Below are 13,163 nucleotides of genomic sequence, written 5' to 3'. Positions count from 1 at the left end.
ATTTTATAATTTTAAAACATAGTACACTATAAGCTGGGATGTTTGGGAATATTTTCATTTTGAAGACCTCCTCTGCTGGTGCAGAAATACTTTGCCCTGTAGCTTTGCATATAATTAGCATGTACAATATACCCCATAACAGAGTCTACACTTTAATTCGATATTGTAAGACTTGCAAAAGCAACCTATCTGAAAGATAAAACATACTGTGCAGTTAAACTGACATATTATTTTATGGAGGCCATTCTGGCTTGATTTTTGGAATAGAGTGTTGCATTTATAATTTGCTTTAAATATTGATCTTATTGTCACTGAAATTTTAACTGGTGTGTTACTAATAGAAATACTAATTTTTCCTGTTACCAAGCAAGAAATTTCAACATGGGAGACATTTTTAATTCATCATTATCAATAAAAATTTCTCACACCTCAATTAGAAAGTCAAAAGAAATTATTGAAAGAAGATTGTTCATGAGTGTCTCTTTTAAAGAAAACAAGTCAGTTTTAACAGCAGACAAATGACAGGAGCTGAAAAAGCATTATAGCTCTCTCCACCTAACTTCACTCTGCTAATTAACTTAACAAAAACCAACAAAACATTTGAGGATGCCTGTCTGAAATGATCATGACAGAATCAGTTAAGCATTATACCTTGCACACCGGTGCTTCTGGGATGTCTTCCCTTCTTCCACTCTTATCGATGACAGGGACTCAACTATGTCTCCTCTACTTCCAGCATTTCTGCTCTCATCCCCTCTCCTGCTAGGAAAGAGGATGTCTTTGCCTTCCTCTCCACCTGCCAGCACATTCACTGTAACTTCCATCGCCAGACACATCTTCCCCTCCCCTTGCAGCATTCCAAAGGAACCATTCCTTGGTTCAATCTTCCATCTCGACCAACCACTCCCTTTCTTGTGTCATTTTCCCATGCGACCACAGGAGATGCAACACCTGCCTTTTACCACATCCCTGCCACCATCCAGGGACCTAGAAGGTCCTTCCAGGAGGAGCAGCAATTCACTTGCACTTCTTCCTATCAAGTTTCTGCATTCTGTGCTCACAATGTTGTCTCTTCCACATTGGAGAAAACAAACGTAGAATGGATAACAGCTTGACGGAATACATCTGCTTTGTTTGTTAGAGAGACCACGAGTCATTTTATTTCTCCAAACCACTCCCACTCAGACCTCTCTCTCTTGGACCTCCTCTTCTCGGTGAAGCCCAGTATAAGTTCAAGGAACAGCACCTCATCTTCTGCCTAGGCATGTTGCAGCCTTTTGGACTCAATATTGAATTCAACAATTTCAGATAACCAGCCTTTCCTGTTTGTGTCAGAATTGGCCAGTTCTGAGGTAAAGTCACCTGGCTAGAACACTAACTCAATTTTTCTCTCTTCACAGGCATTACCTAATCTACTGAGCATTTTGAACATTTTCTTTTATTTCAAATTTCTTAAAGTTTGGCACCTGTTTTTTTTCTCTCCAGACTGCCTTCATTCATCTTTCTCTATTTGCATTCTTCCAAACATTCATTTCCCTTTCTTAAGGTGGTATTGAAAGCAGTTGGGTGACCAGAACAACCTTGGTCTCCAGTCTATAACAGACATTGCCTTTACTTCAACACACACAACATACTGGAGGAACTCAGTGGGTCAGGCAGCATCTATGGAGGGAAATGAACAGTTTCCCTCCACAGATGCTGCCTGACCTGCTGAGTTCCTCCTGCATTTTGTGTGTTGCACCAGATTTCCAGCATCTGCAGTCTCCCTTATGTCTCCATTCCCTTTGCTTGATCTACCCCTGCCCCTCCCTACAACTTAAACATGCTTGTTTTCTAACCTTTCCACTTCTGATGAAAGGTCATTGACTTGAAATGTTAACTCTGTTTTTCTCTCTCTGTGGATGCTGCCTCTTCTGCTGAATATCCGCAACATTTTGTTTCAGATTTCCAGCATCGGTGTTAATGTTTCTTGATTTTTTTTAGGCCGACAGAAATGAAAATCTTTATCAAATAAATTAAAATGAGTAACAACACAAACATAAAGGAAACCGTCATTTGTGAGGAGAAAGGAGAGCCAGAGGGCAGATCTTTCGTCAGACCGAGAAATAGGAAGAACAGCATAAATTGTGGAGGTGGGTAGTTAGGCTCTGATATTTACTATTGTAAATGTTGAGTTGAGGCAGGACCTATGTGTTGTGACAGCCAGCCAGTCTGACAGAATGCAGAGAGGACACACCAGAGTAAATGTTTCAAGTGCTGGTTTTGACACTGGCAACGAATCTGTTTGGAACTTTACAGGAAGCACAGATGGAATTGCCGAGACTGAGTATGTGAGATGGTCGTTCATGGAGAAGTCAGGATTACACTTGCAGTAGAATGCAGATCCAGGACAAAGTGGTTACTGAGTAAGTGGTGGGCCTTTTGTGATGGAGGAGATCTCTCTGTGAATAATTTCAGATTAGACCAAGTACACCAAACTTGCTTTCCGTGCCATGTTAGCTGCACAATCTTGTAGGACATCAGTGAGTGATACTGCAAACACAAGAGACTGCAGATGCTGGAATCTGGAACAACAATCAAGAATCTGGGCGAACTGAGCGGGTCAGACAGCATCTGTGGAGGGAAATGGACAGTCAATGTCTCGGGCCGAGACCCTTCATCTGGATGGAGGTGAAGGGTTAGGTCAGATGAAGGATCTGAACCTGACACGTTGGCTGTCTATTCCCCTCCACAGATGCTGCCCGACCTGCCGAGTTCCTCCAGCATCTTGTTTGTTGTGAGTGAGTGATACTGTTGCAGATGGACGTGCCCAGGGCTTTTATTTAATTGATTATTAAGGGTATTGTTCGTAAGGTCAGAATTAATTGGTCTAATCCCCCTCCAGAAGGTCATAGTGAACTGCCTTCTTGAACCATTGCAGACTGTGTGGTGTGGTTTCACCCACATTGCCGGTAACAACAGCTGGAAGTGAAGGAGCTGAAAGAACAAACAAGGGTGCCTTGGACAGAGGATGACATGCTTGGTGGCACAACCATGTAGTTGGGAGAAAACGACTGGAGTCATGGATTCGTAGTTCGTTCCACCACAAACGTGCAGAGTGTTATATCTATCTACACGGCTGGAGAGAAGTGGTCTAAAAGTGTGGTGGAAAAAGGGGATTCACGTCATCAAGGAGAATAAGAAAAAGGGAAAAGGGATGGTCCGCCACAGCCAAGGGAAATAAAGAACAAATTTCAGATGCTTTGCGGTATAAATTTCAGATCCTTTCGGAAGTCCCAGAGTACAGAAACTGTGAGAAAGGGATGGAGACTTTACAGAACACAGGATGGGAAGAAAGTATTTCCCAGACAGTTCTGAGAATTCAAGAGCTTGTAACAGATGTCTGTGGAATCAGTGTTGTTTTTAAATTAATGCTTTGCTGACAAATCGGGGAAAAACTAGAACTATTCACAATACTACAATAGCAAATCTAGCTTTACAGGAACTTAATTTAAAAAGAAGTCATTTATGTCAGATAAAAGACTTCCTCACAGCATTCCTGCATTGAATTTCACTGTTGGTTTAGAAGTCACAATTTATGAACGTCCTTGGCATCCGCTTCTGTGCGGCTCACCAGGGTGGCACCCTGCTGTGTTTTCCATGTACTGCGCCTTGTAATGTATGACCTCTCCATTCACATAAGCATCATATATCGGAAGAAATGTCACAAGACAGAGAAAGCGCTACTTTGTCCAAGGGAGCTACACAGAAGCAAAAGGGACTGTTTTCTTTTATTAATGAAGCACTCACAAACAATGAAGGAACTAACTCCTCTTTAAGAAGCTGTTCAATTACATTATTGCAGGCAACATAACGATTCATTCTAATAGTAGTTTAATGGAGAAATAAACACTAGAAAGTAAGACCAACAATGGTTCTGGTAACACACAGGGTTATTAGGGTGCTAAGCTTAGTTATTGGGACTGATTGCATTTGAAGCTTAAGTTTCTTTTTGGCGAGCTAACAACACAACATCTTCATTGAGGCCCTATTGGATAAGGATTAGGGCATTTTAGCCGATTGTGCACAATAGTAAAGAATAAATTCTCACTGAATGTGGTTTTATTGCATGTGGCACAGACGGACAAATGACTTGGCTCAAAATGCAAGAGATCGCTGGTTCCTGCAGAAAAAAAGAAAGAGCATGGATTCTAAACTGGATGTTCAAAGCGCTGGAAGAAGAGGGAACTGAAGAAAAAGAAAGTTGAGCATTGCTGCTGAGGTAGTTGTGAAATGTGTCTCTCCTCTTTGAAAGAGAGTCTGAGAAATCAATTTAATTAAACACAAACTAATTAGGTCACCAATCTGGTATGCTGACTGTCCCCAGTGAATCTGCACAATGTATTCAACGGCGCACTATTAAGGTAAAAGAAAAGGCTCTGTATACTCAATACACTGGGCAAGGTGGGTTAAGTTCACTGCCAGAAGTTCAGACAATTTATTATGTCCTTAAACATTTTTATAGGAAAAATTCCAGCACGTGTTACTCCAAAGCTGGTGCATGAGATGTAACACATCTATTTTGGAGTTCACAACATGTTTAAGAAAACAACAATGTAACTAGGCCATACAAAACCTCAGCTTTTGTCATTGTTCAAGAAGGAATTTGGGAAGCTTGTCAACAGAACATGTACCAGGCAGGTAATCTGTAGAGTGACCTCATGGAAGGCCAACAGGCCAATCCTTGTGAACAGCTAACATAGTGAAATAATCACTTGCAATAGGGTCATATAGAATGGGAAGATTTTTTTTAATATAAAGCAACACCCTATAATTGTACAATGCTTGCCTAATATGAAACATGAGATGCTTATATTGAATAACTTCATTTTCTTTCCCACTGTAAGTATGTAGTATCTGAGACCCCTTTCCTAATTCATTTTATTCCCTGGTGGAAGTCAAGAATGAACTAGAGCCTTTGGGGCAGTCACTGATTCCAAATGCACAGATTATTTCACATTTATCTTCAGATCTGGTTTAAATGTTCTGAAACTTCAGTAACTTGGCAAGTTCAGAATTATCAAGAGGAATGAAACAATTTCATAGCTATGAAGTCATCTAACATTCCTCTAATCTAACACTCTGAAGGCTTGTCCACACTTGAGGCTTTAATTCCATCTTTCATCCACTATGAATTATTGAACACTTTATTTAGCATGGAAACAATTATGTCCAAATGCCATACTTAACCATAAGTAAATATTCAAAATAATCTTTGTTGACTAACATTTTTGTGGCATTTCATTACAGCACATGGTACCTATTATTCCATTCTAGTATTCTGATGAGATAATTTCGAAGTGCAAAAAAGCTGGCAACTCCAATTTCTCAAAGAAAATTTTAATGGTTCTATCACAATAAAGTACGCTTGTGAGTGTGTAAACTCTTTCTCAGCTTTATTAAATATCAGATATGTATTTTCTTCCTTATACCTGCAGTTAACTACTGCTGGCTCAGCTTTCCAAATAATCTACTAGCCCCTATATATTAAAAAAAGAATCTCTTCATTTATATAGCATCTGGAGGGGTAAGCGGAGATCTGAGTTTTTTTACATGGAGGGTGGTGAATATCTGGAATGGGCTGCCAGAGGAAACGGTGGAGGCAGATACAAATGCTACGTCCAAAAGGCGTTCGGACAGGTACTTGGATAGGAAAGGCATAGAAGTACGTGGGCCTAACATGGGCAAATGGGATTACTGCAGACAGCATCAGGTCAACATGGATGAAGTGGGCAGAAAGGGCACGTTTCTGTGCTGTACATTTCTATAAATCACATCAGTGCCCTGATGTGATTTATGCAGCTAATGAGGAACATTTGTGGTGAAGGCATTGTGGAAATAAAGGAAGCCTCTCCAGACAGTTTGCATGTAACGAGCTGCCACAAACATGCAATGTGATAATGATCAGATAATCAATTTTTTCAGTAATGTTGATTAAGAGATTAGTATTGGCCAGGACACCAGGGAGAACATCAAAAGCAACAGGGTGATATAGAAAGGGGAGACTTCTGATGGGGAGAGTTCTGATCAAAGGTCATTGTCCTGAAACATTTAACTCCATTAATTCTCTGTGGAAGCTGCCTGACATGCTAAGTATTTCTGTTTTTATACCAGGGAGATTTTCCTGCTCAACTTTGGGATGTATCTTCCAAACTCAACACAATTCAAGAACTTCAGATTTTAAATGATGTTGCTGCTGTCATTTTTATTTCTTTTCTTGTCCCATTACTGCTGGCTTTGATCTTACAGAATCACGGGCATTCCCTTTTGTTTTTCTCCCCACTCATCCCATGATTTCTCTCACTGCCCCACACTCACTTCAAAACTGTTTCATCACTAACATCTTCTAGTAGTATTGCAAGTCTTTGACCTGAAACATCAATTCAAGTTCTCTTTCCACAGAAGTTGCCTGACCTGCTGAGTTCTCCTAGTGTTTTCTGTTGCATTTTTCTTATCCACCATCTGAGGTATTGTGCCGGAATATGTTGAACATAGAACATTACAGCACAGTACAGGCCCTTCAGCCCACGACGTTGCACTGACATTTTATCCTGCTCTAAGATCTATCTAACCCTTCCCTCCCACATAGCCCCTCCCATCCGTCTTTCATTCATGTGGCTATCTAAGAGTCTCTTAAATGTCCCTTATGTATCTGCCCCCACAACCTCTGCAGGCAGTGCATTCCACACACCCACCACTTACCCCTGACATCCCCCTTATACCTTCCTCCAATTACCTTAAAATTATGCCCCCTCGTGTTAGCCATTTTTGCCCTGGGAAAAAGTCTCTGACTGTCCTCTTGATCTATGCCTATTATCATCTTGTACACCTCTATCAAGTCACCTCTCATCCTCCTTCTCTCCAAAGAGAAAAGCCCCAGCTCACTCAACCTATCCTCATAAGACATGCTCGCCAATCCAGGCAGCATCCTGGTGAATCTCCTCTGCACCCTCTCTAAAGCTTCCACATCCTTTCTATAATGAGGTGACCAGAACTGAACACAATACTCCAAGTGTGGTCTGACCAGTGTTCTATGGAGCTGCAACATTACCTCATGGCTCTTGAACTCAATACCCCGACTAATGAAGGCCAACACACCATACGCCTTCTTAACAACCCTATCGACCTGTGCAGCAACCTTGAGGGATCTATGGACGTGGACCCCAGGACAGTTGGCAGTTGTAGCTGCAGCACTCGCTTTGGCATGTCTGGATTTCTGTGCCTGTGCACTACAGCACGGAGGTATGGAACAAGTTGGAGCAACAAACAATCTGCTGCAGGAACAAAGGAATTGTCAACATTTTGGGTTCAAAACCTTGCATCAGATTGTAGGTCCTGATGCAGAGTTTCAACCTGACAAGTTGACAAGTCCTTTCCTCCCACAGATGCTGCTCCACACAATAAGTTCCTGCAGCAGATTGTTTGTTGCTCCAGATTCCAGCAGCTGCAGTCTCTTGGGTCTCCATGGAACATGTTGGAAGCCAGATGTGGCGCATCTGACCTCTCCATCCACTCATGGACTCACAGCTGTGTCCAGGTTGCTCTGTAACACATTGATACCACTTTGCATCTTGCCCCATTTAGAAATGATGATCTTTATTAAAAGGTTAAGTGAAGATTTGTTTGGGTATTAACTTTATTTTTATTTACATTAACGTTTTAATTACTTTCTACAAAAATATGTTTGAAGTAAATTTATTACTTTTTAATGTTTTACTAATATTGCTTAATTTTGTTTAGTTATTGAAATGTTTTTCCATTGTCTCTAAATATCTCTGATCATCAGATTCACTTAGATTCACAGTGGAAAAAGCCTTTGACAGCCAAGCTGTCAGAAAGCCATCAAGGCGGCCTGTAGGTGGAGTCATTGTTTCAGCCACCTGTTATCTACTTGCCCCCTGCAGCCCATTCCACTTCACAGAAGGGCCAGGGCTGTGGCACAGGAGGATGTTAGGAACCATATTACCATGGGGCTAGCAAGATTGGTGAAACCAATATACGAGCCATTGACTCCGTCTACACTTCCCACTGCCTCGGGAAAGCAGCCAACATAATCTAAGACCCCTCCCACTCCAGTCAATTTCTCTTCTTCCCTCCTTCCATCAGGTTGAAGATACAAAAGCTTGAGAATACAGACCATCAAGCTGTTATAAGGCGCTTGAACGGACCTCATACGATAATGATGAACCCTTGATCTCTCAATCTATCTCGTCACTGCCCTTGAGCCATATTTGTCTACCTGCACTGCACTTTCTCTGTAACTGTAACACCATATTCTGCATTCTGTTATTGCTTTCGTTTTGTACTACCTCGATGTACTTACGTATGGAATGATCTGTCTGGATGGCACGCAAACAAAAGCTTTTCACTTTATCTCAGTACATGTGACAATAATAAACTAATTACTAATACTTTTTCATTTATGGCATACAGGAAAGTGCTAAAATAATTTGAAAGTACAGAGTAGTGCTGGATTGATACAGGAAAAATATTGGTGAATAAGTAAAAGGAAATGGACTTGGCGAGGAGGCGTTATCTGAAGATGAGTGGTATAAGGAAGGTAAGTAAGTGGAAGAGAAGCTGTGAGACTTCTTGGCAGGGAGAAGCTCTAGCACTTGGTCTGAATTCAATCATCTGCTTTTGCAATTCCTTTTGAAAGTTTACTTTGAGAACCAAGGTCGAAAAATCCTTACAGTTGTGCTGTTGGGCTCAATTAGGACACTAACACACACGAGCACACTCCACATAAATGCAACTGTCACAGATAGACTGCTTCAAAATGAAATGAATTGCAAATACCTTTGCGAAACACACTACACATCACTGCCTTGTGCTTGCTAACATTCTCTTAACCTTGCATAACTGTGTTACCAGAAATATAATGTTTCTTTTCGCAATTTCCTTTCAACAATTATGACAGGTTTTACAGGGAGAGAAGAGGCAAGAATGCTCATTAGTGTTATACAGTAGCCAAGAGGAAAATGCCAATCTTGCAATTTAAAGGCAGAATAAAGAAAAGTTACTCATGGTCTTAAAAGCTGGTTCCTTGGCTTGACTTGTTAGGAGAATTAAGGATAAGCAGCCCTTTGTTTTTGGCACTCTGTAATTGAACTATAACGGAGGCAGCTGCATTGGTGTATCAGCGACACTCTACAAATAAAAAGCTTGCTTTAAACTTACAACTATAATTAATAGTTCTTTCAAGGCACCTGCTGTTACTATTACTGTTTATTTCCCAGAGAGAGCTGCCAAACAATAATTCAGAAATCGACATTTTGTAATACCTGGGGGGACTTGTGGGAGCGCCAACTGTACTGATGGCTGTGCTGGCTAGACAATAGAACGTTTTCATCAGTATCCACCTGGCCAAACCGCAGTGTCTCCTGGGTGTCGTTACATATCACAAAGTGGCTGAAGACCAGCTCCTCTGCCTCTGGATGTTGGTTCTGGAACAGAAAGCATCAGTGTGCATTAGATCAGCCCCAAAGATGATTAGCAGTCACTTGCCTAAGTGGTAAATACTGCAGCTTGAAAGCTGAAGGATGTGAATACTCCGATTAATATTTCAGATGACTGACAAAAGCTGGTTACTGTCAACACCAGTACTTCAAATTCTCCATAGTGCTTAACAAAACAGTTGTTTAAAAAAGTAAAGGATCCTTCTGGAGATTGTGAGTCTCACATATACACTGATTTAGAACCTGTAGTTGGCAATGTCTTCGAAGCTTAACTTGTTTTAGGGTGTTCAAAGCCAGATGTTCAAACACAAAAGATGAAGCAGGGAGAGAGAGAAAGCAACCTTAGTGGGGGAAAAATCCCTACGTTTGGAATTGGGAAATACACATCAAGTCTGCTAAAGGCAGAAGGAGCCTGGGAGAGAGTGACTGATTTAAAACATAATCACAGCATCATAGCATTCCAAAAGCACCAGAAGTAAGATGTTCATTTCTGAGCAAAGCATTCAGTTTGACCAAAGCAATCAGCAAAGTGATTCAAATATTACCTTTGAGTGGTGAGAAACATCACTAGCATCAAACACACAAGGTATAGCATGGTGCAAGAAAAATAACTTTAAAAAAATACACATAACAGCAAACATGTTTATTATATGTTCATGTGATATAAGCAGAAAAGAACCACAGAACTGCACAGGAGGATTAAAGAAAACTTTGTGTTCCAGGACATGGTTCCGCAATTCAGTTCCTGGCTGCTGAATATTCAATTCTACCTACTACACTTGGGAAAACTCTTTGTAATCCAGCCTACAAGAATAACTTGATCCAGTGCACCATACTCACAGGAGCACGGCCTCGTGATTTTGCAGGCCAAGCTTGGCCAGCTGCTCTCTGTCCTCAGGAGAGAAAAATAGTAGAACTTAAAAACAATAGGGAAGAAACTTAGCGAAGAATCTAAGATGCAGTTGCCATGAGAGGCCCTCAATTACCCCAGTATATAAGAGCTGCCCAACACCAATAAGGGAAGTGCCCAAATCTACATCAATCTGTGAGCAATGTCAGAGTGATTTTTAGGACCTAATCCAAGGTAATAAAATTATAAATCACCAGTGCTTAGGTAATTGTTTACTAACATGGACATTAGATTATTGCACTGACATCAGTACTCGATACCCAAAGAGTGGGACATTTCTGCAGCATGCCAGAAATGCAAAAGAAATCTGGTCATTGCATATAAATCAGAGAGAAGTAGTCACATGTAAGCACAACTTTAATTCCTACGACTCAGCCCTAACCTTATTATACGCCATATTTTAGCTGACTTTACGTCCACAAGCAAATGGAACAAAGAGACAATAAGGGACTGTGTTCTTTATTGAATGGAGATCTGATGGAGTGCCGAAAATTTGCAACTGAATATTTTATTACAGGCACCAGAATACTAAACTTCCCAAGATGGATCTTAGGTATTAGATCTAGTTTGAGGTAATGAACTGGGTCAGGTGACAGATCTATCAGTGGGTGAGCATTTGGGGGACAGTGACCACTGCTCCATAACCTTTAGCATTGTCATGGACAGGGGCAGGAGCAAAGAGGACGGGAAGATATTTAATTGGGGAAAGGCGAATTATGAGGCTATAAGGCAAGAACTTGAGAGTGTAAATTGGGATGACATTTTTGAAGGGAAATATACTGTGGAGATGTGGTCACTGTTCAGGGATCTCTTGCAGGATGTTAGGGATAAATTTGTCCTGGTGAGGCAGAGAAGGAATGGCAGGGTGAAGGAACCATGGGTGACAAGAGAGGTGGAAAAACTAGTTAGGAAGAAGAAGGCTGCATACATAAGGTGTAAGCAGCAAGGATCAGACAGGGCTCGTGAAGAATATAGAGTAGCAAGGAGGGAACTTAAGAAGGGGCTGAGAAGAGCGAGAAGGGGACATGAAAAGGCTTTGGCGAGTAGGGTTAAGGAGAATCCCAAGGTTTTTTACTCGTACGTGAAGAGCAGAAGGATGGCTCGAGTAAAGGTAGGTCCGATTAAAGTCAAAGGTGGGAAGCTGTGCCTGGAAGCTGTGGAAGTGGGTGAGGTTCTCACTGAATACTTTTCTTCAGTATTCACCAAGGAGAGGGGTCTTGATGACGCTGAGGACAGTGTTGGTAAGGGTAATGTTCTGGAGTATGTAGATATCAAGAGAGAGGATGTGTTGGAGCTGTTAGAAAATATTAGGACGGATAAGTCCCCGGGGCCTGACGGAATATTCCCCAGGCTGCTTCGTGAGGCGAGGGAGGAGATTGCTGAACCGTTGGCTAGGATCTTTGAGTCCTCGTTGTCCACGGGGATGGTGCCGGAGGATTGGAGGGTGGCGAATGTTGTTCTCTTATTCAAAAAAGGTAGTAGGGAGAGTCCAGGGAATTACAGACCAGTGAGCCTTACGTCTGTGTTGGGTAAGCTGCTAGAAAGGATTCTAAGAGATAGGATCTATGATCATTTGGAGAATCATGGACTGATTAGGAACAGCCAGCATGGATTTGTGAAGGGAAGATCTTGCCTCACTAGCCTGATAGGGTTCTTTGAGGAGGTGACCAGGAAGATTTATGAAGGTAGTGCAGTAGATGTGGTCTACATGGATTTTAGTAAGGCGTTTGATAAGGTTCCGCATGGTAGGCTTCTTCAGAAGGTCAGAGGCCAAGGGATCCAGGGAGGCTTGGCAGTGTGGATTCAGAATTGGCTTGCCTGTAGAAAGCAGAGGGTTGTGGTGCAGGGAGTGCATTCGGATTGGAGGGCTGTGACTAGTGGTGTCCCACAAGGATCGGTTCTGGGACCTCTACTTTTTGTGATATTTATTAACGACTTAGATGAGGGGGTGGAAGGGTGGGTTAGCAAGTTTGCAGATGACACAAAGATCAGTGGTATTGTGGATAGTGTGGAGGGCTGTCGAAGCTTACAGAGGGATATTAATAGGATGCAGAGCTGGGCTGACAAGTGGCAGATGAAGTTCAATCCAGAGGTGGTATACTTTGGAAGGACAAACTCCAAGGCGAAATACAGAGTAAGTGGCAGGATTCTGGGCAGTGTAGAGGAGCAGAGGGATCTGGGGGTTCATATCCACAGACCACTGAAAGTTGCCTCACAGGTGGATAGTGTAGTTAAGAAAGGTTATGGGACATTGCTTTCATAAGTCGTGGGATCGAGTTTAAGAGCCGCGAAGTAATGATGCAGCTTTACAAAACACTGGTTAAACCACACTTGGAGTACTGTGTCCAGTTCTGGTCGCCTCATTATAGGAAGGATGTGGAGGCATTGGAAAGGATGCAGAGGAGGTTTACTAGGATGCTGCCTGGATTAGAGAGTATGGATTATGAGGAGAGACTAAAAGAACTAGGGCTTTACTCATTGGAGAGGAGGATGAGGGGAGACATGTTAGAGGTGTACAAAATATTAAGAGGAATAGATAGAGTGGACAGCCAGCACCTCTTTCCCAAGGCACCAATGCTCAATACAAGAGGGCATGGCTTTAAGGTAATGGGGGGGAAGTTCAAGGGAGACATCAGAGGGAGGTTTTTCACCCAGAGAGTAGTTGGTGTATGGAATGCACTGCCTGGGGTGGTGGTGGAGGCTGATATGTTGGTCAAGTTCAAGAGATTGTTAGATAAGCATATGGAGGAATTTAA

The 13,163-nt window shown here is 41.9% G+C and overlaps 1 protein-coding gene across 1 annotated transcript in view; it reads right to left on the bottom strand.

Annotated features, from left to right (window-relative positions):
• LOC127574065 (intermembrane lipid transfer protein VPS13B-like) overlaps positions 1–13,163 on the bottom strand; it is a 795,946-nt gene that overhangs the window by 74,500 nt on the left and 708,283 nt on the right. The window contains 1 exon segment of the mRNA XM_052022696.1: positions 9,324–9,485. Coding sequence (XP_051878656.1) covers positions 9,324–9,485 — 162 coding nt within the window.

Source organism: Pristis pectinata, chromosome 9 (assembly GCF_009764475.1).
Source record: "Pristis pectinata isolate sPriPec2 chromosome 9, sPriPec2.1.pri, whole genome shotgun sequence".
Classification (NCBI taxonomy): domain Eukaryota; kingdom Metazoa; phylum Chordata; class Chondrichthyes; order Rhinopristiformes; family Pristidae; genus Pristis; species Pristis pectinata.
Note: the sequence above shows the minus strand (reverse complement) of the source record. Positions and strands in the feature narration are given on the sequence as shown.